This window comes from Aythya marila (genome assembly GCF_965140915.1).
Source record: "Aythya marila genome assembly, chromosome: 2".
In the NCBI taxonomy this organism is placed as follows: Eukaryota; Metazoa; Chordata; class Aves; order Anseriformes; family Anatidae; genus Aythya; species Aythya marila.
Genome location: NC_139043.1, coordinates 127251806 through 127278116, shown reverse-complemented (window position 1 = coordinate 127278116; position 26311 = coordinate 127251806). Strand labels below are relative to the sequence as shown.

Here is a 26311-nt window from a genome sequence, read left to right as displayed (position 1 = left end):
GCTGAGACTGGCAATGGCTAATTGACGTGAATAAGTTGCAGCTTGAGTGTTCTTCAGTTTTATAAATAGAGATCCAGATGTAAACTCTTTTAAGCTGCAATTAAAAACAAAGGAAAAGCCCCAAATAAACAAAATGCATGTTGACATTGGAAAAAGCAACTGCTTGCTTGTTTTCTGATATTTATATGCTAACTAGATACATTTTTAATTCTGTGGTTCCTTTTTGTCCCTAGAAATTCTCCTACATTCAAATCTTTTGAGGAAAAAGTTGAGAACTTAAAGGTAAGCATTACTAAGAAGTCCTGGTGACTGTGGAGCTGTGTATATGGAGAAGACTTAAGTGGGCTCTGGGTAACCTGTGTGTTTTTTTTTTTTTTTGTTGCTGGTAAGTTGTTGAAGGTGCTTAGATGACGTCTTTAGAAATACTGTGTAAATGGTTTCTCTGCCTAATGATTTCAGAATAAAAACAGGAGGATGCTCATAACTAGATGGATCAACAGCTATCTTACCTGTACAAGTGGATAGTATGACACACCTAGTATTATATCAAAAACAGTCTAGGCTTTTACTTCTGTGCCTTCCTAAGGACAAGTATCATATGTAGGAGTACAGATTGGGTTGCTTCTTTTTAAACTATGTAAGGTCTTTGTACTTTAGTTCTGCAGAAAGTATTTGTAAAAATAAATTTACTCATAAAAGCCTTAATACTATTAGTAGGTTCTTTCCTACTCCTCCCCCCTAAAAATACAAAACCAAACAAAAACACCTAAAACAACACCAACTTCAAAAATAACTAAAACATGTAACTAGATCCAGACTCCAATGTTCTCAGGGGCACACTGGGCTTGATGAGAAGCATACAAGCATTAGACAATCATTAGATTTCTGCAAGCTCATTGTCACTAATGGCCACGCCATACCACAAAATAACTTCTGTAGAGAGAAGTGAAAAGGTGAACAGACTGCCTGGAGAAAGTAGCATAGCTGCAAGGCTCCATGAAAGAACTCAAGATCTGCTCGTGAGACTGAAAACCATTCAAGGCTCCTAACTGAACAACACAGCAGCTAGTTTTAACTCTGAATCTTTCAAAGCCTAACTGGCTTAAAAGGCGGCATACCTGTACTGTTCGTAACTGAGGGTGTGTGTGTGTGTCAGCCTTCACACTCCCCAGAATTAGGTCTGCTTCATTCTTTTTCATTCTTTGTGTCTCGAAGTCACAGGGAAGCTGGTGTGTCCGTGATATTTAAATATTTTCTAAGTAATATAAAGTGTCGTGGGGGTAGCTCAGTCCTGGAAAAGCTGCTCTGCTGAGAAGAGTTGTTAAGCTTCTTTGTGCAGAGGTACTGGTTTTATGTAGATACCTTTATGTTGAGGCTCTCTTTATGTTCTAGTTTAAAGTTGGAGGAAACAAACCTGCTGGGGGAGACTTTGGAGAAGTTTTGAACTCTGCTGCCAATGCCAGTGCCACAGAAACAATTGCAGAACAGACACAGGAGGAGACCCACTGAGATTCCTGCCTCTGTCCTGCTACCCACTGCCAGATGCTGCAAGCAAGACCTAAGCACACTTCTAACATTCTTTGCGCTCTTTCCACCAGATGTGCTTTTATTTAGCACGTAGCTATTTTACCAGGTTAACTGATACCAAGCTTGTTTGTGGGTTCAAATTATTTTTGAAACTAAAATGCATTGTTTGGGGTTTTGTGTGGGAAGGGGAATTTTTATGCCTTTCAAACATTTAAAGGACTTATCTCTAATTTGAAGGCAACCTTTAAAATACAGCAATGAAAACTCTTCTGAGAAGTTAATTATACTGTACATACACTGTGGATACATAATTGCTTCTGAATCTGTAACTACTGTTCAACTCGATCATTTTGAATCTACTTTTGCTGCCAAACTTTACTCCCTTGTGATTATTTCAGTTAAGTGTTGCCTGCATGGGAACCAGACTAGGAGGATCACTCCCAGCTAAAGAAAGGACTTGTACTTCAACAGGCTTTAAACAAGTTACTTGTAGCACAGTTACAGATGTGGTGGAATGTACTGTATTAAGAGCTTGGTTCTTGTACAAAAGATACTGGTAGTATAACACATGACATCTAAAACTTACTGATTTGTCTTTGGCTTATCTAACTAGGAGGACTCTGGAAGCAAGATGCCTATTAATGCTGGTTTAGTTCAGTTACAATAACGTGATCAATATCGCGTTTTGTTCTGAACTTTTGATCAGTTGCGAATCTTAATTCAGATGCAGAGGTGTCAGACACTAACAGAGCAGGGATGGTAAGAATAGGCCTGAGCATGAAAGTGGTTCTTCTATTGGGCAGTGGGAGAGAGCTGCTGTCAAATGCTAATGTTCATTCCCCTGTAGACTGACTGGAAAAGATCTACTACATACTACAATAGCTGTTTTTTTCTGTAGGTCTTGAGGGCCTGAACCCCTTAAGATGTACCACTACTCCCATTTACTCTGCTGCGCAGAGTGTTACATTGCAGCACGGCACTCTGGCAAGGTCTGTTCCTCTACCTGTTGCTTTATCGGATTGTTGTCTTCAAATTGCTTGTCTTTTCTATGTTTCTGGCACCTGGTGTGGGCAAGATTAGAGCTTTGGGCATGTGTTTATCACCACGGTTAGAACTGGAAGCAGATTTGAAACAAGTGTGTGAAGTCTGAAACTTCCCCCTGCTGTGGAGGGGTGTGGAAGAAAAATAAAAGAGTTCCTGACAACTTTATTAGCATGCCAGCTGTCATGTATATATGCTCAGTTCCTTGTGAGAAGCTTAATAAAAAAATAAATTAAAAACCAGAAGTGTGAGGAATGTATTGTTAATATAGAGGATTACACTTAAAAATAAGAAAATAAATTTACTTCCATGTGAAAATAGCGGGGCTCTGTGCTGCTGAGGGACCCAGGCCCCCCTCAGCCCGCCATGGGGCGGTGCCGGGCGCCCCGCAGCGGCCGCTCCCCGCCCTAAGATGGCGGCCGCCCCGCCTCACCGCCCCCCGCGCGCAGGCGCAGCGCCCCGCCCTGCACGCGGCCCAAGATGGCGGCGCCGGGCTGGCGGCAATGGCGGGCGGCGCGGCGCTGGCTGCTGACGGCGGCCGGGCGGGGAGGCGGCGGCGGTGGCCTCAGGCAGGACGGGCCCCGGCAGGACCCCCCCGGGCAGGGAGCAGCCCCTCGGCAGGAGGCGGGGAGGCGGCCGGGAGGCGCCGTGGCGGCGGCAGGGCGGCAGGTGAGGGCGGGGAGGGGCCGCCCCTGGGCGGCGGGGCGGGACCGGGGCTGCTGGCGGGGGGCGGGTAGAGCCCGGGCGCCTCAGGGGTGGTGGGGTGGGGGTGTGGGGGGTGGGAATGGCCTCAAGTTGTGCCAGGGGAGGTTCAGGTTGGAAATGAGGAGACATTTCTGCTCGAAAAGAGCAGTCAGGCACTGGGACGGGTTGCCCAGGGAGGTGGTGGAGTCACCGTCCCTGGGGGTGCTCAAGGAGAGGTTGAACCTGGTGCTTGGGGACATGGCTTAGTGGTGACATTGGTGGTAGGGGATGGTTGGACCAGATGATCTTGGAGAGCTTCTCCAACCCTAATGAGTCTTTGATCTACCTGTTCGCATTTGCCTATCTCACCTCTCATCCCTTCACTTTCTGTAGTGAATATCCTCCAGAAAAGTTGACAGTTCTCGTGCTTTTCGTTAACATACTACCACAAAAATGTGTCCTGTTTCTGTAGGAAACACATGGGTTTAACATAGGAGGTGCAGGTCTGCAGCAAAGCCACGTGCAGGGTTTTATTAGCTGGCAGAAAGAAGGTGAAAAGTGTGATGAAACGTCAGTGGGTGGGATCAAAGACGTTTGAGGATGGTACTCTAGTGGCTTACAGCAGAAATATTAGGGCAGGATTTAGAGAAATAAGTGGAAAGCACTTACGTGAAAGTACTCGCATGTGAAAGCAGCAGAAGTTGCAATATGGGGGTTAAACAGGTAGTTATGAGGGAGGACAGCCACCGTTCCCTGGGTGCTGGTTCCCTGGTATTGTCACAGTGGTGGCAGGGGGCGGTGATGTTCCAGGCAAGGCCCAGCAGCACAGAGGTTGGATGGAGAGCAGACCCCGCGTCCCAACAACAGGAGGGCAATCAGCTGGCATCCCCTTACCCGCCTGGTGTTCTCCTCTTACCCCACCACGAAGCAGAGGTGCTTTAGACAGGCATGGCGAGATCCACGGTGAGCAGCAGCTAAGTCACCCTCTGTGGTTGTTGCAGTGAATTTTGTCACGCTGATTTTCCCCTAGTATCAGCTGTGATAGTGGCCAGTAACAGGCACCTAGTTACAGGAAGAAGCAGTAGATGTGTATTAACATATCACAGAATATCTCCTCCAGGCTGAAAAATCCCAATATCTGATTTTTCCTTACGTGGAAGATATTCCGTACTGCTGGTCACCCTCATTGCGCTTCGCTTTGTAATTTTTCCAGTTCTGTGTGGCTGGGATAATGTTAGAGTGTGCCCAATAGGATATGGAGGCTAATGCTGTTTGTTAACATTGCAGGACTGACACAGTACAGGGAATGCAGAAATGCCAGTTACTGGATCCAGGAGCTGATAGCCCAAATTATGTTGTGACATTCTGCTTTCCATTGAATATCCCTAGTAATGAGGCTGGCTGTGCTAGGATGAAGCTGTGAGCTGGCTCAGGTACAGTCCAAGGGAGAAGTCTGCAAAAGATTTTAAGAGTGGATCCAGCTGACCTGGCTGTAGAATATAGCAAACTTTGCTTCAGGGGTTAGATTTTTTTTTTGCCCTGTTAAAGTAACAAGTTAGGAACATAGGTTTTTTTTTTTTTTTTTTTTTTTTTTTTTTTCTGTTTGTATATATTTATAGAAAGTCTTTAAAACGTCTTTACAGAAAGTCTTTCAAGTTTGTGTAGGTATACTGAACTAACTGAAATGTTATGTGGTATTCACAGTGTCATTTCTATGTGTAATCATGTGTAGAAATATAAACACCTAATTCAAGCTGGACTTCAGCATAGGAATGCAAAATGAAGAGCTGGACCACGGCTCCGGATTTTTCTACGCTGTACTGGATTACCCTGATGTGAGGAAGAGGAAGGGCAGTGCCGTGCTGTGTGATGTCACAGGGATGTTAAGAGCGTGACAAGGAGCTGAAGTGAGACTGCCACAAGCCTGCTTCTGTGCTGTTCAGAGCCCAGTTAGCAAAACGCTCAGAGAGCCCCACTGTGGCCGCTGGTTGTTCACGGCTCTTCTCTTTTAAGAGGATGCAGAAGAAGGAGCATGCTTGATGAGAGTGAGCGAGTATGCAAGGTGGGATACTGGAACAGGAGGAGAACACAAGGGGTCCAACACCCAGTGTTATTTGTTGGCTCTTTCCAGGTTTCTTAGCTCTCTGTCTCACTAACTGTAACCTATTTTGATTGCTAGGAAGTGTGTTTTTGGATAAATAAACTTCCTACAGGTATGAGCAACCTTGATGGTAATACAGCATAAAGTTCTGTGATACTTATGGGAGATACTCAAAGCATTGGAAGTCATTTTGGGAAAATCCTTTCAAGGGGAGCAACATGCTCCTCTCCTGAGGAAAGCGTGCAGTGGCTCCAGCTGCAGTCCCTTTCCGGGGTGCTGTGCATCCACGGGATCTGCTCTTGCAAGACACAGCAGCTGTAACAGCACAGGGATGTAATTTGGGTCCTCGGTGATTCTGCTTCAATAGAGGAAGAAATACACAGATTCAGTGGCATTTCTGCACTGGTTTCATGTATAGGGTTTTTTTCTTCTCACTTTTGAAGCTGCACAGGTGCCGCGGTGTTTGGGATGCTGTGGTGTTTTGCAGGCAAAGGTTTATTTTATGTGAATGGCAGAAAACTTGGCAAATGGACATGCTGATTTGCAGTTGTTTTAGGTAACTAAAAAAGCATGATGGTATTTTCCCTGGGTAGCTTCTTAACTTTTCAGGGCACAGCAGCAAATGCGTGATGCCGACCTTGCTTCCTAGCTGCCCGCTGTTGTTCCCTGCTGGCTGGTAATGTATCAGAGTAACATGTTTTATTTTTCAGGTAGGGAAATCTATGGAGCAGGTGCGTAAATGTTGCTTTAAGTCATTAAAAGTTAGCAGCACGGTAAGCAAAATATTCTGGGAACCCTGCGTGCCGGTTAACCTTGCCTACAGCGGGCGGCTTACCTCTCACTGCTTTCTCCTTCTGCATTTTCGTGATGATGTAGTGCCGAGCCTAGAACACCAAACCAAAAGACAAGCCTGGAGCTCTCCTCCTCTGCGTGGAGCCCCGTAAGGAAATCTGTCAGAAGTGGGGGAGATGCTTTGGGTGCTACCCGCGCATCCAGGTAGGGAGCCCCTTTTTTGGGAAGGACGGAGGGGCGCTGAGAGGGTCTGGGCCCCCTGCCCCTGCCTCTCCTGCGGCGGCCGGCAGGGGGGGGTCGCGTCGCGCACAGGCAGCTCCAGGGGAGGCGCAGGGTCAGAGCAAACCTCGCTCTTTTTTATGGCTATTTTTTTAAAGTTGGCCTTACGGGGACAGGCTCCGTGCAGAAGCTGGCCTGCGTCTGAACTGGGCGGCGCTGAGAGTGTCACCTTGCAGCGTTCAGGCTTTATTTCCATATTTTCACCTTGGCAGAGGCGTACAGATTTCATGTTGCTTCTCCTCGGTGCCACAGCTCTCATACACAAAGTTTAGCATGTGCATCGTGCCTTCTCTGTCTGTTTGAATTCTTACACGTTATGCGTATGGAAATGCTGAAGAGAGCCAATTGTATCCTTGTTGTGGATGTGTTTCAATTTAAATTTCACTTATGGGATCACAGTCCTCATTTTGCAACCTTAGGCAATAGTGTATACTAACGTGTATGCCTAAACACAAGGATCACTGAGAGAAAAGTAATTAGTTTAATCTGCAGGCTGCAGATTGAACTCTGTAGCAGTTTTTGATCTCTGCAAAAGAAAAGCATCAGAAATCTACAAAACGGTGACTTTTCAGGGCATTGGTATCAGTACGTAATCATAACTCATTTCTGAAATAGATTAGGAATTATTCCATCAAAAATGTTTGTCCTTTTTTTGTCCAGCCAGATGCTATTTTCTGAAAGGATTAGGGAATTTGAGGGCATCCACATATTTAAATTTCTGGTTGCTGTTTTCAAAAGTAAGATATCCATGGTCATAAAGAGAAGACAAGTGTTGTAACAGATGATATAAAGAGCTGTCTTAGCTATTTATATTTAAGGCGAGAGACTAAAAACTGAGACACAAAAGCAATAGTTTTAAATGAATGTACTGCCCTGTTAGAAAGGGTAGGTGGATGTTCTTTACAAAGGACACGTACCTGCCCTACTTATGCAGTGTCTTCTCAACCTCAGTTTGGAATAATGCCTAACACGGGACGTTTTGGAAAAAAAATAACAGAATTACTTATAGTGCAATTGCTGGTGGGAAATAGTTTTCTTAATCTATCTTTTCACCTAGGATATTGTCTAGAAGATGGTTTTACTGAAGTTGCAGTTATTTGAGAACAAAAATAGTTACTCTGGGCATTTTTCACTTTAGCATAATGTTTCTTAGTGCCCCTATAAACTGTGGGTGGAGTGCACTTTCAGTCTTAACAAAAAACTTAAAAACGTTTTTGTTTTGATTGCAAATGTAATAGCACTGTACAGAAAATACAGAGGTGACTCTTTCAGGCAGATTACCTTCTGGCCAGCGTTCAAGTACTCGACGCTGCTGACTAGCAGAGAGCACGACTTGCCCCTCGGAATTTATGGGACCTGGAACGAGTTTGCTTTACCTGTGAGTTTCTCTTGGCTTGCGCTGGCTGTGTGTGCGTTTGAGAGCCTTGGGTTATGCCTGCTCCTGCTGCACGGTGAACGCTTCCTGAGGCTGAATGCAGGACAAGGGCTACAGCACAAACTTCTCAGCATCCTCTCAGCTGTGTCTGCTCTAAAGGCTGATTTGCATTACAGTCCTTGGCAGAACACAGAGGTGTGGTGCTTGCTGCCCCTTTGTGCAGGGACTCGGGAGCACAGACTTGTGTGGCAAGGCCCTTAACACCGTGCAGAGCTCCCTCCTCAGCAAGAAGACCACAGCACTTAGGGAACGGGTTGCAGTTTTCTTCTGGAACTTCTTTAGATAGCTCTGAGACTGCTATCTAAGTGATGACTGAAGCAGCCTAGCTGCACGTGCTGGGCTCAGGCACCACAAGTTTCTCTTAGCACTGCGTGCGCTGGTCTGGTATGACTCTTTGTGATGTGACCCATGGAGCGGGCTCACCCTGGCTTAGACATTTCCCTTCTTCGGAGATGAGAATTTCAGTTCTTTTCAGAAGTGAACTGAAGAGTTGGATGTTTTGGGTGCGCTCAGCATGTGCGCAGGGAGGAATGTTGCTCTTGAGAGTGGATCCTAGCTCATGTAGGAGCGGGTGCAGGCACGAGGGAGGAGTATATGTGAGCTGGGGGAGAGCTGGGAGGAATGTGAAGAGCTGTGGACACGAATGGTCAGGGCCTTATAGGAATCACCTCCTAGTTCTTACGTTTTCTTCCCATCTCTTCCCATATATAACAAAATGCAGTAAAAATATTTAGATAACTATAAGTGGTTTGAGTTGGCTTCTTTTCCTATTACTGGTGAAGATACTGCATTGAGACTCATCTCTCCTTTTGCAGAACATCAGTGAACTTTCATCTCTGCTATGATCTTCACTTCTTTTGACCTATTTGTTTGTTCTCCGAGGGCTTCATATTTTAACCTTATATTGACACAATCACAATGTTATAAAATTGCTATAAAATAATCCTTGAAGAAAAATATAGATATACTTTGTTTAAATTGCATACAGATATTATTTACATCCAAAAAAAACAGGCAGGTTTATTGCAAACAAATTATATATAATTTTATGTTATCAAATACATTCTTCACTCAGCACTCCTAGTACGTGATCCTTCCAGCTACTAACCAGTATATTTTTAAGCTGCATTTGAAACCCTTTATGGAAGTCTTGTTTTCCAATTTCTGCGCTGTGTACCTAATGAAAATGTGAAGATAACTGGAGAACCTTCTTCTTACAACACAGTTGCTGTGGAGTCAACCAGTGCAGCAGATTTATAAGATTTTGGGGGCAAACCTTGGAGGTTTCAGTAGCGTTACAATGTGTTAGCAATGTATCTTTGCTGCTTTCTGGTATTATAAATGGGCAGTTGTTTTGCCTCACAAGAAGTTTCAAAAAAGGGACTAAAAGCAGCTGTAGATGCTTAATTTCCTTGTGAAATAGAGCTGTGATGGCTTTCCTCTCACCAAATGTGCTCTGTTGTTTTATGCTGTTCCTCCTCAACACAGTTGCTTAAAGTCACAGAAAACAAGTATAAATACAATTTTTAGTCATGTACATCTCTGTATACTAAAAAAATCCAGATTTAAGCAAAACAGACCATACCATCGGCACTTTTGGAAAGGGGCAGGTGTAGCCATAATGGAGTCAGAAGGCTCCAGTTTTTTTACTCACTGTGCTAGTGCATGCAGCATTTCTTACAAGACTTACAAGGGTAGTTTGAATTAGAACATTTAAATTTCTTTTATGAACAGAGCTACTACATTTGATTTAGCAGCACAGAGTAAGACATCAGTAATGAGTCATTTCACAAAAGAAATAATTAGTGTGTTTCGTGAGTTTACAGAACTGTTCTCATGCTACATCTAGATGATAAGTCTAAGAAATACCCATCTTCAGACAGATAAAAGCTTCAGAAAGCAATGTAAAGAGCTTACCAGACAACAGAGAAGTTTTGATTTTTAAAGTCCAGCTCAGGAAAACCTGTTGCATATTATGCACAGTGTACAAATCATATTCCTGTGATCTTTTTTTTTTTTGATGTCTGCATGATCCTACTTGAAAAGTGTAATTATGAGAGACAGAAGGGTAGTGTTCACCATGGTATTTTCCTGGTTAAGTGCTACATGTATTTGGTTAATTGTTATTTGCATCTCTTTTAAAAATTTGCTTAGTTCACAATATTACATTGTTCGTTATTACGAGGACAATATATATACAAATATATTTTGACATACAAATGTAATGCCTCTTCTCTGCGCATTTGAAAAGCTTTTAATTAGAAGTTATTCTGTATGCAAAAATAAGATTATATTCTTCAGTCAGCGTTGCAGTGAGTACCAAAATGCGGAGCTTGATGGAAAGATAAGCAGAAGGTAAAGACTGAACATTAAACACCAACATCAACTGCTTTCAAATAGTGTGTGCTGAATCTTTCATTATTTTAAAAATACAAGTGTAGTCCTTTCCCAATCGCCAATCAAAATGCAATTTTAAAACTTTTTTTTTCCCAAATGTAATTTCAGTATGTGGGATTTGGCTTAAAATTGTGTGTGCAGTGAATTGCAAAGCAAAACCTAGAGAGCTTTGCCAAGTATGACAGCAAATAACTTGTAACTTCCTATGACCGTGTTTGGTCCCTTTTGGATAACGCTACAAAATGTGACTGTACTATTAGTATAATTGATGCTTGATGCTTTTGGTATTCTTTTTTCTTTTGGGGTTGAAAAAGGTTGGCAAGTAGAAACTGTAACGTGCACAAAGTGAAGGTATTCTTCAGTGGAAATCAGTCATTTCCTCATAGCATGCATTTCAAATTAGCTTTGTGCATGTTTTTGTGTATTAGCCTGTCACAACTCTTAGAGGTGGGAGTCAGTGAAGCAGCTGCAGCTCTTGCAGATCTTATTTGGGGCTATACACCACGAGATCTTGCTGCTTGCATGAGAGATTGGAAAAATGGTACCTGCATTGTTGAAAGTATATTCAGTTTAATCTTAACTGACGATTAAACAAATTTTTTTTTTAGGCTAGAAAAGATCACTGTGAGCATCTAGTCTAACTCTGACATAGAGCACTGGAGTTTCAGCCAGACACTCTTGGACTTTTATATATAAAAAAAAAAAAAAAGTCTCAGCCATAATACTTGCACGTAAGAACACAACCTCAGTTTGTTCCAGTATTTCTTGCAGTTTTTTGTGCCTTATGAAGGCAGCTTGGATATCCACATAAAGTAGTCTTCCAAATGGCATTACCTAGAGGCTTTTTTCTCAGTATTATTACGGTTTACTTAAGACTAGATTGAGAAATAAAATAAGGCATACTTCATTTCCAGGACTTACAGCTCAGCCAGTTTCAAGTGGATAGGTGAGAGCAGTTCTGAGTTCTCCAGCTTACAGCTGAGCTGTAAAATATTGCCAGAATGTTTTGCCCAGGCTGCTCACAAACCTTACCAAGCAGGTGATGCTTTCTCAGTAGTTCCTTGGGGGCTTGAGGGTCTTCTCAGAGATTTCAGCTCGTGTGTGCTCCCAGCGCACACAGGGGGCTCTGAGACTCCTCCTTGCACATTGTGTGCGGCAAGATCACTGCCAGGTTTTACTGTCAGGTTAGTGGTGAATATGGAGATACCCCGGCTTCCATAGCTGTGTTGCCTAAAGCCTCATCCTGCAGTATTAAAAATAATAAAAACAAAAAAGTTAGGGTTTTAATGAAGAGTTCCTTACAAAATAGTATTAGACTTGCACACTGTATTAGTTGCCAAATATCCTAGTATATTCAGCAAAATTTAAATGACTCTTTGCCAAAACACTTAGTCACCACTTCTCACCAAGGGATGCTTAAATGTCTAATTTCAGCTTTTTACTTCCAGGCTTCTTGGCTGAAGAGGTTTGTTTGTTTTGCTTTCTGAAATAAAACCACATTTTTTTTTCTTTACTGAGGAAAATGTATGGATATTCCTCTTTTGGTTGGAACAACTGAAGGTTTGCTCTTTGGTGGTTCCTTAGGGATGCTTGTAGCTTCAAGTTTGTGATGGGAAGTACCTCTGGACAATTAAAGCCCTAAATATGTGAGTTTTTGAAAGTTAATAAAGATTTAATAAAGATAAGAATGAAAACATAGCAGTCAATTTCCTTTATCCTGTTCTAGGCAAAAAAAAAAAAACAAAAAAAAACAAAAAAAAAAAACAACCTGTTTTCCTTTGCCCTTTTTGGTTTTTGGTCATAAAATCTGAGATGTATTTCCTCTGAATTGTAAAGTTTTGGAGGAAAAGCCTTCAGCAGTCACTGCTCTCGTCTTGAATACCAGTTTTGTAGTTCCATATTTTATTGAAAAATGATTGTGTTTTCTTCTCTCTCCTGTTTTCTTCAACCAACTTGCCTTTAAAAAACGTACACAGACACCGTGTGTGTTTATTCTAAAACTAATCGGGGTTTTGCTACCATTGAGGGTGAACTCAAGTCATCGCGCAGGCATGGACAGAGCGTGGTGGATGTGGTGTCTGCAGGAATTGCTCGGCTTTCTGAACTGCTGCTGTTCCCTTATCTGCAAGTCCCTGTGTCTCCAGAGCGTATTTCCATGTTCAGAAGAACAAAGGAGACTTTTAAGCCGGAATGAAGAATGTTTGGCATCTAATCTGTTGTGATCCCAGATAGAGCTTTTTAGCTACACTGATATGTCTTGAGCTTGCCTGCAGATTTGAAATGATGAACACTGGAATATATTAAAATCCTTACAGCTAAAACACTTCCCCGAAAGAACTCAGGTTGTCATAGCATAAGCTGATGGGCAAGTATTTTTGTAAATTGGACATTGAAACAGTCTTTGCAACACAAGCGCATCATGTGAAGCTTTTTATTAGGATCTTTTTGCTTTCAAGCAAAGAAGTTTCCAGTTCTCTCCTCGATTGCTTTCAGAGCTGTCCTTTGTGACTTCGCAGTCATTAATCTTGGATTTTTACCTGAATCACTGCTTTTATTTCTGCTTTGAATCATGGGCCCTTCTTTTCTGCTTGGCACTGTTTGCCTTCAGCGGCTTTATTAAATAACACAAATCTTGCTTTTGTTTGTTTTCTACAGTTGTTGCTAATAAAGGGGTTTGAGAATCAAGAGCTATGTGCTAGCTGCTCGCCGTTATCTCTTTTCACAGAATAAAATGGAAAAATCTATTGTTTTGAGGAAACTGAAGAGATCTTCCACGTCTTCGCGGTTGCCCAGTTTGGGTTGTGAGTCGAATCTGTTGGCAAACAGCATGAACTTCAGTTGTTCTGTTTGTGTGATTGTTTTAAACAGGACAAAACCTCTGACCACGAACAGGAGAGGACATCCAGATATGTTACAATGGGGAAAAAATGCAAAACAGACGGTGGAGCTTAAAAGAGCAACCTCTTGAATTTGTGCTGGCTTTGGTAATGCTGTCAGGGAGACTTCGAGCTTTGAGTCCCGCTCAACTGCTCGTAAACTTTACCAGGTGAATTTTGCTGGCAGTTGTGTTTAATTACTTGCATATTAGCTAAAACTTGTGACCTAGTTTGCTGTATGAAGAATAATCGTACTGTTTTTTTTTGTGTGTGTGTAGTTTCATGGTTTAGCAGGTGAGGTTGGTAGTAGGGTGATGGACCAGATGATCTGGAGGTCTTTTCCAGCCTTAATGATGCTGTAAATCTATGCCTGCCGTATCCATGACGTGTTTTGTTAATAATAGCTGATATTTTAGTACTTATCTTGTTGAATGTTGCAGAATTAAACATCAGGTTTCAAAACAGGCTATAAACAGTAGTCAGATGTGTTGGTGGAGCATCAGGCTGATGGGTATGGTGTGTGTTCTCCGTGCGTGAGTACTGCAGAGTAGCTGGCAGTATGCAAAACGTCTTCCTTAATACTACTTGAAACTAATGCTGTTTGGAGCAAGAGGATAGCAACTAACTTGGTATTTTTTTTTTTCAAATGGCATACTGGAGATGGCAAAGATGCATGTTACGCTGGGGGATAATTCCTGACTTTGCGTTGCTGTTCACGAAAAAGCCGGAGTGATGCTCTGGAGTCAGGTTTGTGATTTCTTCCAGTGACGCAAAATAGGAGCGAGTCATCTACTGCATACAACAAGCATAAGTATTTTTAAGATTTTGCTCCTACTTTCTGATAATGTAGGTGCTGATAATAAGCCTGTGAACCCCTGGTATGCAGGGCTATAGCTCGTGCCATGTAAAAAAGGGAAAGTAGGCACCAGTCTCCCTTGAGGGAGTGGGATGTGTAATAATTCAGGGACTGCTCTATATTGAGGCGATTACTGGTGGTGTTTTCTGTACCTCAAGAGGTGTTTTGCCAAGTGCTGAGCTACTTCGGAGCAGGAGACAAAAAGGCTGGGGAGGGAGGAGGCTGGGAGGACCCTGCAGGCTGCGTGGGGATGCTGTCAGGGTGGCAGATAGCTCTGCGGTGGCATCAGCCTGGAAGTGCAAGACTGAGTTGGTGTTTAAGAAATCTACATTGGGCACTTACTTATTTTAAAGGAAAGAGACGGTAAGTATTAGTGACAGCTTCGACTCTTAAAATATGTTTTATCTAAGCTTTTCTTTCTGCTAATGCAAGTAGCGGAGCTTTTGCTTTAGAAAGCTCTAAAATCACCGCCTACTGCTGGGCACAATGTGGCGAACATGCTCGGTGTCGGAGGTATAGAAGGTACTTGAACTATTTGGTCGAGAGGAGACGGAGCTGCACGCCTTTGTTTTGACATGAGTGAAAGGCATGGGGCCAAAAGCCTGGAGGATTATATTCTGGGACCAGAATAAAAAGCATTGAGCTTCTCAGTAATGAACCGTAAGCATTCGGCCCAAATAGTTTAATGTATAAAAAGAAGGCGACAGCCAGAGAAATGGGCTGTACAACTTTGAGCTGCGATTGCTTGTGTGTTGAGGGTTCAGTCGCTGTCACCATACGGCAGCCCTCGCAGTGCTCCTCTCGAGGCTTTACCCTCATTTCTCAGAAAAGCTTCAGCGTGTAGGGAAAAAGTGGTGGTGAAAACAAAGCGTGTTCTTTGATGGGTTCAGGACAACTCTTGAGTTTTGCTTGTTAATGCTACTTATCTATTTCTGGGTGGAAGGCCATTAGCTGCTTGATGTAAGCGTTGGCAGCATGGTGTCGGTGTGAGTTAGTCCTGGTGGCTTCGGGGTGATATTTTTGTGCAAAATGAAGTTTTGACTTAGTGTCCAAGCCAGAAGTCTTGTGTGACTGTAGGCTGCAATTACTGCTCGTATTGTCTGAATACTTTAACAACTGCAGACTGGTGATTTTTGAATGAATATCTCGTTGTGCCTTGTTTACTGGGCAAAGTGGATTTCAAAGGGATGACACTTCGGCAAAAAATAGAAATGGTTATTCATTTGATTTAAAAAATAGTAAAAAAAACACTGGAGAGGAATTCAGTAAATTAACTGTGAAGCACTGTGATCTGTTGCCCCAGTAATCCCTTCAAAAACTGTTAAACAATTCCTGGGATTTAGGCTTATGGCTAATTAAGGCAGCACACTCGTAGCAGTTACTGTGTAGGGAAAAGCAAAGTTTGCTGGGCTAGTAGATAGCAGTGGGTTTGTTTAGGTTGCTGGTTGAAATACGTGCCTTGTCAATAGATACCTGATCAGAGGAAAGCTTAATACATTTTAATATTCTTTATAACAGGATCTCAGTCTGGTTCTTGAATAAAATAATGTGTGTTGAAAGAGATCTCAGGAGGCTGTCTGTTCAGACCCCTAGCTCCAAGCAGCACAGACTTGGGGCAGATGACTCAGGGCCTTTCCCAGTCAAGTTTGGGTATCTCCAAGCTGTTGTGCCTTTAGCTATTGTGGCATCACGCTAGCTCCCTGTTCCAAATTATTATTTCCATTTTCTTGTTTTGTGTAACTAACATTGGGCAGAAAAACCTTGCAGGCTGTGGGTGACAGTGCTGCGGGGACAACCTTGATGGTTGTGGAGGGTTGCATTCCTTGCATGCTGCTGGATGCTCGTCTGTCATTCACCCTCTAATTGTAGCCCTCTGATTACCAATCTCCCATCTCCCTCCTTCATGTCGCATCCGTATCTCTCACATTCCAACATGTGTGCTACTTGTCTTTGCAAGCAAACTTAAAACATACAGCGAGGGTTTTAAAGATGTCTTGCTCAGTGGGTGGGACAGGACCACCCTGCTTGTATGGTTCATAGGCTTTCCTCCATTGGAGTTGCTTCTTTCAGTTGGATCTTATTGGGGCTTAAATCCATGATGGCTTTTCCAACTTGCAGAATATTCTGTTATTTAAAGAGCTACATTTTTCTATTATTATTATTTCCCTATGTCCAGAGAGAGTGGAAGGCATCCAGATATTTGCGAATAACTTTCGACCCTAGAAAATTAGAAGGAAAATCAAACAGGCTGGGCATTTAAGAAAAAAAAAAAAGAAGTCTTTGCACTTGAGGTATTTGAGAAGAATGTTCCCTTTGTGCTTCTGGACTTTTTTAGTGGCCTCCAACTTCTGCTACTAGGTGAGTGATCAATGCATTGCATGTATCACAGCTGTACGGCCAGCACTCATCGAGAATCAAAAACGTACAGAGGGTTTCATAAAGTATGTTGCCCTGTTATCTTAACTGTCCTACTATTTTTCTGCAGGGGCACTGTGAGGAATGCAGTGAGGGAGATTTGGAAATGGTGGAGGAAAGTACTCATTAAATCTCTTTAAAAATCTAGATAAGTTACTTTCATAAGAGAGCTCCTGTGGGTTATGCAAAGGAAAAGATGCTGTGCTTTAGCTCACTCTCTGTTTCTTGGCTGTCCTCAGTCATGTTCTTGATGGCAGTAACCAGTGGAGTCTTTTGAAGATTCCTGTGTACTTGAATTAGATATTCATGATATTCTTGAGAGGTTTCTCTGCAGGAAGCTGAATGGAAAAAACCTGCAGACTTGCAGACCAGTGATATAATTCAAATAAAATCGTGGTGGCTGCTTGGAAAACTGTCCACAGTGAAGGATGGCCAAGGGGTTCCTGGTACATTAGCATTCGGAGCTCACTGACTTCAATCTCCGTTGCAGTAAGAATTGAGTACATCTGTCGGTGTGGAAAGATAGTGCTCGGGCATTGTGTACAGAGATTTCTTCCCAAGCAGGCTTTCAGATGGGAGAACTCTGTCTAATTTTTTTCCTGCCAGAAAGATAAAGGAGAGGGATGTTATTAACTAAAATGGGCCATTTGTAGGGGATAAAAACAGGAAATCCGTACAATGTTCATGCACCCGTCTTCACAACGCAGAGATTAAAATGTCACAAGCAACAGCTCTCGGGTAGCTTTAGCTGCTGCCTGTGTCATGGCATGAAAGCAGCAAGAATAAGGTGAATGTGATTGATCAGTGGCACAAAGCAGGGTCAGTGCTGGGTCCAGTCCTGTTAAACTCCTCCATCCGTGACCTCCACGAAGGACCAGAGGGATCCTTCAGCAAGTGTGCAGGTGACACAAAACTGAGGGGAGCGGCAGATACATCAAAGTTGGTGCTGCCATCCAGAGGGGCCTGGACAGGCTGGAGAAATGGGCTGACAGGAACCTCATGGAGCTCAACAAGTACAAAGTCCTGCACGTGGGCAGGCACCATCCCATTGGAAAAGACCTGATGGGAACCAGTCTTCTGGAAAAAAAAAAAAAAACAAAAAAAAAAAACACTTTTGTGGGCACTTTCCCAGACAGGAATTTTGTCTGGGAGGGAGTGGAGAGTGGAGGCAGGGTGACACATGGCAGTGCCACCTTGGTTTAAACCAATTGGTTAACCAATTTATGGAGTGGTATCCTAAATTAATAAGACTGAAAGGAATTTTTGGAGGACCCTAGAGAGATTTTTGTCAGATGTTTACTCTCAGAGCAGGTGAAGTATTTGGAATGGAAGGATGATCTCCAAACACCGTGTTCTGAAAAGCCAGCATCTCTGCCAGTTCATGGTCCTGCATTTTTCTCTCTGTCTTCAACATCATTTAGTCTGGAGCAGAGGAGGCTCAGGGGAGACCTTATTGCTCTCTGCAACTACCTGAGAGGAAGGTGTGGGGAGTTGGGGGTCGGCCTCTTCTCACAGGTAACTAGTGACAGGACTAGAGGGAATGGCCACAAGTTGCACCAGGGTAGGTTCAGGTCGGAAATGAGGAGACATTTCTTCTCCGAAAGAGCAGTCAGGCACTGGGATGGGTTGCCCAGGGAGGTGGTGGAGTCACTGTCGCTGGGGGTGTTCAAGGAAAGATTGGACATGGTGCTTGGGGACATGGTTTAGTGGGTGACATTGGTGGTAGGGGGATGGTTGGACCAGATGATCCTGGAGGGCTTTTCCAACCGTAATGATTCCATGATCCCATTTAAATATTCCTCTTACTGCTTCCAGTGTTTTGCATTTGGTCTTGCAGCACTTAGAAATGCATTCTGTGCAGTTAATTTTTGTGTATTTGAATTTAGAGTGCATTATGAATTCCCGTGCTTGAAGCTTTATCTGATATTAGTTCTCCGTTATGAAATCCTACTGCTCTGTTTGTGGTTCTCCATCACCAGCAGCTTTACTTTTGTGAAGCGTGCGTGCACGTGCATATGTGTGTGTTAGAAGGCATTTTATTCGGTCCTTGTCCTTGGGATGCTACGTTTAAACTTCCCCAGTTCTGAGGCATCAAATTGACCAGGTGTCAGATCTCTAGCTTTTAATTCCTGAGGTTATGTCATGTCAGAACAACCCATGCTGTTTGTGCATTCCAGCGAATCTGGAATTCAAAACTGTTCCTTGTTTTGACTTCCCTGAGAGTAAAAGTTTCCAAGTGTGCGAAGGGAAAATGATGGCATTATTCCCTGCTGGTACGAAATGCAGACGGCCTTCCAGCATCTGCTTGCAGTAGTCAATGGGGACATGTTTCCCCCCGGTTCTGTCATGTTTGGTAAATAGTTGGTTGGCAGAAATGAGACATCTTTCTTCTGCGGTCTAGGAAAGCATGGTTTTGATACTTTGATTTAAACCATTTGAAATTATGTTATTTAAATCAGGAAGAAAAAAAATACCTTGGTGCTATTTCCACAGTCCTGGTGCAAAATCCACGATGTGATTGCTTCCCACAGTTCTGTTCATCAGTGTCATGGAAAACCAGGGAGGAACAGTCAATGCTAGCCTCTGTTCTGAGGACATGGTAACTATAAAAGGAATCTATCATGTATTATTTACAAAGTTTAGATTCTGGTTGCTTTCTTACAGTTGAGGGCAGTATAGTTTAGTTAAACTTCATGCTGTGAATTCAGCCCCAAGTTCCTGTGTGCCTAGCAGAGCCTTGCAAGGTCACAAACTTGCAAGGTCACAAAATATATAAAATCCAGATATATCCAGATAAAATCTGGATATAAAATCCAGAGTGCCCGTGTATCCTTACCACAATCACATACTGTGCTGAACATCCTTAGTCACTGGATTATTGTAATAGAATAGCAATTCACCGTGAGAATCCTTAGCAATATTACTTCTCTCTTCTTCCAGGCTTTATGGTAAAGTGGAGTGAATTTTCAGAAGAGCTTTTTACTTTGAAGCCAATGTATCTCTAAATCATTAATTACTTCATTGTGTTGTTCTGTTTAGTTCTTATGTCGGCGTGAAAATAGTCTGAAATCTCGCATGAAGTAATTGTTCTCTCCAGTTAATTACCACTAAAGGTGAGGGAAAAATTAATAGGCTCTCATTTTGTGTGTTTGTGCTCTCTTTTTTTGTGAATTTGTTTATCCAGCCATCCAATAAAACACTTGGTTTCACTTTTGGATTTCAGGTACGTATTGCTTCCAAAACGTGTGTCCCCTTTAAAAGGTGACAGTCTTAAAAAGTGGTCAAATTTAGTGTATCAGAGGAAGCACATGAGAATGAGTCTCACTTTGATGTAACTGGGTATGTTTGTCTGAGTTAATGAAACCTTTGCTTTCAGTGTGTAAAATGTTTTGGCTTGGAGAATAGAACAAATGACTCCATAGAAGTACTACTAAAAATGTGTGAAATACATAAACTCTTTACTTGCAATAATCCTTTCTGTATGTTACAGGTTTAATATATTTCCTTCTCCGAATTGTATATTTTGTGAAATGAGTACCTTTATTTATCTTTAGGTTCCTTCAGACAAGTCGGAATCCTTTGCATCCATGCTGAGGCGTTCACCTTTGATTCAGATGGGGCCTGCCAAAGATAAAATTGCCATTGGTCAAATATTCCACATTGTAGAAGACGACCTTTACATAGATTTTGGTGGCAAGTTTCACTGTGTGTGCAAAAGACCAGAAGTAGATGGAAAGTAAGTAATAAAGGTATGGTAAGCAAATAAATAGGGGAATGATGAACTGAAGAGCCTAAGCAATTTGACTTTTTTCAGGGCTGAACTTTCATAGTTTGTGTGAATTGTGTGGTTTAAACTAGGGAAGTTAATATGTTCATTCTGCACAGCATTTTATCACAGACAGATCTGTCTAGCTCAGAAATCATTCTTTTGTATGCAAATTCCTTTGTAAACTTGCTTTATTGATATCTACATTATTCATGAAGACCAAAGGAAGTTACTTTTCTTTGAGATGTAGGTTGTTCACAGAACGCCAGTTACAGTTCTGAAGTAACTTGCTGGCATTTTCTGTTCTGTGTTCATTTGAATATACAAGTTAACAGCATTTTTCTTCTGCTGAAGTGCATGTTGGCAGCAAATTGATAATGGACTGCATAGTTTTGTGATAGGATGACGTTATGTGTGTCTATGATTTCACTTTTGTGTGTTTGATTCAACAAAGCTAACAGGTTCTTCAGTTTGTTCCGTGCAAGTAACTAGATTGTTAGAATTTCAGTTAAAGAAACTTAGTTATAATATTGCTTCAATTACAGATAAGGAGATCTGAGTTTAAGAGGTTATTACTGTAAGAGAAGCATCAGCTTTTCATAGTAAAGGTAGTAAACCTTATCCATCTACCTCTGTAAAATGAGCTTAGTATTTATTCCATGGGAGAAACCTCTGTTCTTTGTGAGAGAGCATAGGATGTGTGAATGGAAAGCAGACTGATCGAGTCTTGCTTTCTTCAGTTCTCAGTTGCTTTGCGGCAGCTGCAGGTGAGAAGGAGCTTGCTTTTTTTTTTTTTTTTAATTTCCGTAAAGGGAAGCCCTGTCTCTTGTCTCATTTCCACTTGTGCAGTAGGTTTCACCTTCTGACCGGTGGGGCTTCTGTCACTAGGAAAAGGGAAATTGTTATTACCTGAGTTGGTAAAACAAGCATTATTTCTTGAAATACTTGGAAGCTTTGTGAATGTGGAACTTTAGTCCTGTACAGACAGTAAGCCTTCTTGTGCAGGAACTATCTATTCTAAATATACGAACGTGAGGTGACATACTGGGGAGTTTGCACGTTATTTGGCTGATCAGACAGTCCATGGCAGATACCCACCATGGCTCTGTCTTGGTCTTCTCTCTGATTCTCACCTGTAACTCTCAGCTGTCTCTGCCTGTGGGATAGCACAGCTGCATGTGTTCCTGCTGCTCCTTGCTTAGGGTGCAGCTCCCATTATCTTGTCCCAGGTTTGGGGAACAGGCAACTTCTCGTATTGTCTTTAAGTCCCTAGCACAATTTATTTACCTGGTGAGTGCTAAGCCCACCATTCCCTGCTTCCTCCTGTGTGTCTCGCTTTGTCCTGGTGTTCTGTAATAGCGGGGTAATGAGATGAAGTGTGGGAAAGAAAGGTATTTCAATGAAATGTGTCTTGCTGAAAAACCTCACAAGTAGACAGGTGTTTTGGTCTGTCCATGGTTTTCTTTTAACTCCTCTCTTTTTGCTCCTAATGCTGTGTTTCTGCTCTGTCAGCACAGGCTGTGGTGCTGGTGTAGGAAGTGAAGCCCAAGGAAATGTGTAGGAGTGGGTGCTTCAGAGTTCTCTGTTGAACGCTGGGAGCATAAACCTGGCCCTGAGAGCATCTAGGCCAATAAAACTTTTTGGCTGTGTGTCGTAATGATAAAAACAAGTCGATACACATAAGGCTTGGTCATGCCTGTCCCCTGCCTTTGAGTGGCAGTAGAGAGAGGGACATAAAGAGTCTGGGCATTTTTAATGAGATAAGATTTGGAGCTAAAGTTGGTAGGTACTTCACCTGATGGCACAGGCAATATCCACAACACCGAGAACGTTGTGGCAGTGTTGGTACTGATGGACCCATGGACCCCCCAGCATTCATTGAGATGTAGGAGATTGATTCAAATCCTGTTTCTCATCAGTTCAGTCTTGGAACCTGAACTTGTTGATGGTCTCTTAAATGTTTAAATGCCATACAGACCTAATCCTCTAAATAAAAATATTTTTATTAGGAAATAAATAATTGAAATAAATCTCACCCTTTTTCCAATTCATTATGTCTCTGTAATTGAAATTCCTAAAATTTATCTGGATTTTTCAAGGAACACAGTTGTGGGCAATCTTTTGTTCTGTTGTTTGTTGTTAGCTTGTCATAAGGTGCTGAGTCATGTAACATATTTGTTCCAGTCCATTTCTAAGGGGATTTATAATGTGAAACTTGCAGATTACTTGTGGAATCAAAAATAAACCCAGCAAACTTCTATCTTAGCTGCATATATCATCGATAGTACTGAGGTGCTGCTGAGTTTGGATCTCATGACTTATTAAAATGTAGTGGGAAGAATATGCAAGCAAATGTCGTTGCTTGTACAATTGCTTTGATCTGTGTACTTAGTAAAGACAGAAGCTCATTGATTCCCTGAGTAAAGTTTGCCTTACAAAAACAAATATAATCTTTTCATATACTGGCTTCTCAGTAAGTGTGAAGGCTTAATGTCTTGTGCATTGCTTGTTAAAGCACCTTGAAATGAGATGTTACTCCCTTTGGAAGGGTATAGCTGTTTTAGATCACCAGAAAAAGGGGCAAAACAGTGCTGCAGTACCTTCTTCCAAAACTTGAAAAGAACTCAGTAGAATTTGCAATGTGTGTTTAGGTCTGTACTTACTTTGGTGACTGCCATAAGACTTTGATACTGTTATTTCTGTGAATTCCCTTGCTGACAGAAGTGACATTATCTCTGTGTCTTACTGGCATGTTATCAGTAGGACTGTTTACTGTTTTGTTCACAAAATATTTATTGTTTGTGCCAAGGAGAAAGAAGTGCACATTAATCTACAGAAAACAGATGATTTCTAGAAGGCCATCAATTCAGGACCAAAGAATCAGATTTAATCTTCAAATATGGAAATACTTCATACAAGTTTTATGCAGTCTGCCTTGTGAGCATGGCTATTCTAGTATCTGTATTCTAACGCTGATCCTTGCTTTTTCTATATTGTCTCTTCAGGCATTCAGTAACTTACCCAAAATGTTAGTTTAGAATTGCTGCGGGGGAAAACCCTTTCTCTTGCCATTTCTGTAAGGAGGCATCTTCATGAGAACATGTGCTGTTGGTACTTTCTTAGTTCTTACGCTTTTTGAGTTCTCACCAGAACTCGACTATTTGCTTTGATACTATAATTTAGTTTGCTTTTTCTTATCTAATGTTCTTTGATCTTTGAAAGTGCTGGAAGTTACTTGAAAAAAACAAAATCCTGCTTGAGGTTCTTCTCCGAAAACCTGGTTCTCTTAACCTGCTAAGTCCTGATCCTGACCGCTGTGATTTTTTGGGACATGCAAATGAAAGACCCTGCAGTTCTACTGCCTCATGGCAATCAGGATTTCATCCTTAACACTGTCTTTGCTGAAGGCGTAACTATAGAAACAGATGTCCTTAGCTTGGCAAAGTTGAAGCAGCTACCTGAATATATTTTTGTGTCAGCTCTTCTAAAGTAATTTTTCAACCTTAAAAACAAAAAAGGTAAGCTAGTAAGTAAAAGAAATCTTAAAACAGTAGTGGTATGGAATTTAAACTGAATGAACATTTGAATTACTTTTTTGCTGCTTGTTTTCTTTCTTCCCACTGTCTCTGCAAAAGCTGTTTCATAGGTTTGCAAAAAGCATATTTTATCAGTATTGATTGTTTTGAGATTGTAAGCATAAATCAGCTTAGAAACCAAAGGTATTGTTGGAGAAACGTCACAGGCATCAGGCAGGGATGTATTTGGTTATAAATATCAACAGCAGGTTGCTGTCTGGGATTTACTTCATGTGACAAAAGTACTTATTACCGTTATGATCTCAGGGTCTTACTTAATATGTGCTGTACTTTTAAAACATAGACTAATTAATAAATACACGTTTCTTGTTATGCTTTGGTTTAAATGCTGTATTAATTTTGAGTTATGACAACATTATACAGAACTCTGTGAAGCATGCAGAGATCGTACGAATGGCAGAAAGGGTCTCTAGGAAAGCCAGGGTAAAGTAACTTTTCAGCTCTAGGAAGAATATGATGTTTTTTCCCCTTTCTTTTAACATGCAGAGGAAATGAAGTGTCATTCTTCGATCTCCAAATGAGCAACACTTTAATCCATGGTGAAAAGTTGCTGTTATAACCTGCTGCTGCCATTATCAGATGGAATTCTTAAGAACCAGAAAATGTGGGAAGGGGTTGTGCTGACACTGCCTGATACATGGTCTGCACCTGTACTGTTAATGACCAATTCCCATTCAAAGCACAAAGGCTTTCAGCAATTTTCTGAAATGCAGGATTGTAGGACCAGCTTCCAGAGAGGATTAAGCTGCACCTTTCCATGCCAGGGTAATGAAGCTTTATTTTCAAAGCCTGCTTTAAAACCCTCCAGCAACTCCAGTATTATCAGGCTATAGGATCAGAAAGACACTTCCTTTAGGTTTGGGTGTGCAGCTGGTGCAGGGATTTCCAGTATGTCCTCTGGCAATTTTACTTGACACCTTTTATACTGTGCATATTTGCCAAACTTAAATAGTAGAGAAGGGAAGAAATCATTTGATGCCGGCTGCGATTTAGATCATGACAGCTTAATGAGCATCCTAAAACATTACCTAATGTTGTTTTGGTAAACTGTATCAAAATGTTCATGCCGTTTGAATGGTTGCCAGAGTGAATTTTATTTGGGAAACATTTTAAATTCTTCTCTTTTTGTTCTATTTTTACAATATTTTACAGATAAGGGCAGAGTGGAATCCGATTAAAAATCCTGTATCTTTTGAGTCTGGGTAAGGAGAGTAAGTCTGGGTGTTTTATAGCAAATTCATTTATTAAGGCTGTCTTAACTTAGACAAAACTTTAACAGCTCTTAAAAATGATTAAAAAAAAAAAGTTCTTCACAAAAAGGTGCACAGAGGAATCTGCGTGGGGGAGGATTTCAATAAGACAACGTTTGGTTTAGTTCCAGTTTGTGTGTTCAGCTTAAGTTACTGTGCATTAAGCTAGGCATGAGTTTGGAGTTAGCTACTCCACTGCCATTCCATGTGAATATGCTTCTTGAGCAATTACTGCCCCTTTCAGCCAGAACCTGACATAAAGCACAGTACAGAGCAATCTGCCTTGCCCCCAGTGTGCACTCACAGAAGGAAAGGTGCCACTGTATAGGAAATTCACCCTTTGCCTGCTGAGCATTTGTTTCCCTGACTGTTGTGTGCAAGATTACTGTGGGAAGGTTCAGAGAGGCAGTGGTAAAGACATCATCTTTCCAACTCTTTTCTTTCAAATTAAAGACCAGACAACTGGCAGGAGTTAGCATTTTCATAGCTGAGTTCTGTTAATGTTTGTAGATACTCCCGTTGACATAATTTCATTAATCTATTTAATACTTTGTGGCTTTTCCTTCATTAGGGGCTTTTTAAAAATTAAAACATTTGCTTTCCTTCTGATCGATGCTAGCTGCTTGAGTCATCGGTTCCCTTATAAAAAAACAGTGTGCATTTAGGCCAAAAAATGAAGAGATTTTTATGAAAGTAAAGATTTGTTTCAGATGTCTGGAGTGCTGCTTTAAACACTGTAAATAAAGCATGGCGATGCTGTCTGTCCTTTTTCAGTGCACCTTTCTTTTGCTCTAAGTGTTCATTTTAACCCTTACAGTACTCGAGAGTAGGCCTTAAGGTGAAAACCTTGGCACAAAAGAGGTGTTGAACACCTGAGCCTTTTCCATGCACCTTGTCTCAAGGTTCCCTGTCTCACTGAGCATGGGTGATGATGTCTTCTCTTCTGCTTCAAAACAGTGATGTTAGACTTCCCTCTTTTTCTGTCTGGAAGGTAAGAATGGTATGGAGAGAGGAAAGGAGAGGGTTCGTACCCCAGGCCTTTGTAAGGGGTGAAGAGAGAGGATGAGATAGGCTTCAACATGAGAAAAGGGGGGCACTTGTTGGAAATCATAAGTGCACGATCACAAAGGTGCTCTATGAACATGTGGATAGGGGAGAGAGAAGCTAGAAACATCCTGGCCGTTGGGAAAAATGAATGGAGAAGAAGAAAAGTAAGGCTGGGGAATCTCCAGTGAAACCTTTGCATAGCTAGCTATGAAGGTGATGCACAGAGGCATGCTCCAGAGGAAAAGGAGG

The 26311-nt window shown here is 41.9% G+C and overlaps 1 protein-coding gene across 5 annotated transcripts in view; it reads left to right on the top strand.

Moving 5' to 3' along the window:
- The window catches only part of LOC309875067 (tumor protein D52), a 114054-nt gene that overhangs the window by 34034 nt on the left and 53709 nt on the right, over positions 1 to 26311 (top strand). For 3 of the 5 annotated variants that reach the window (XM_082754067.1, XM_082754065.1, XM_082754064.1), the window contains exons 5-6: positions 234 to 282; positions 1393 to 2810. In XM_082754067.1, the coding sequence (XP_082610193.1) occupies positions 234 to 282; positions 1393 to 1509 (166 nt within the window). In that variant the 3' untranslated portion in view covers positions 1510 to 2810. Of the gene's footprint in view, positions 1 to 233; positions 283 to 1392; positions 2811 to 3033; positions 3238 to 19957; positions 20140 to 26311 lie in introns of those variants that run through there. The other 2 variants (XM_082754068.1, XM_082754066.1) reach the window with 2 other exon arrangements.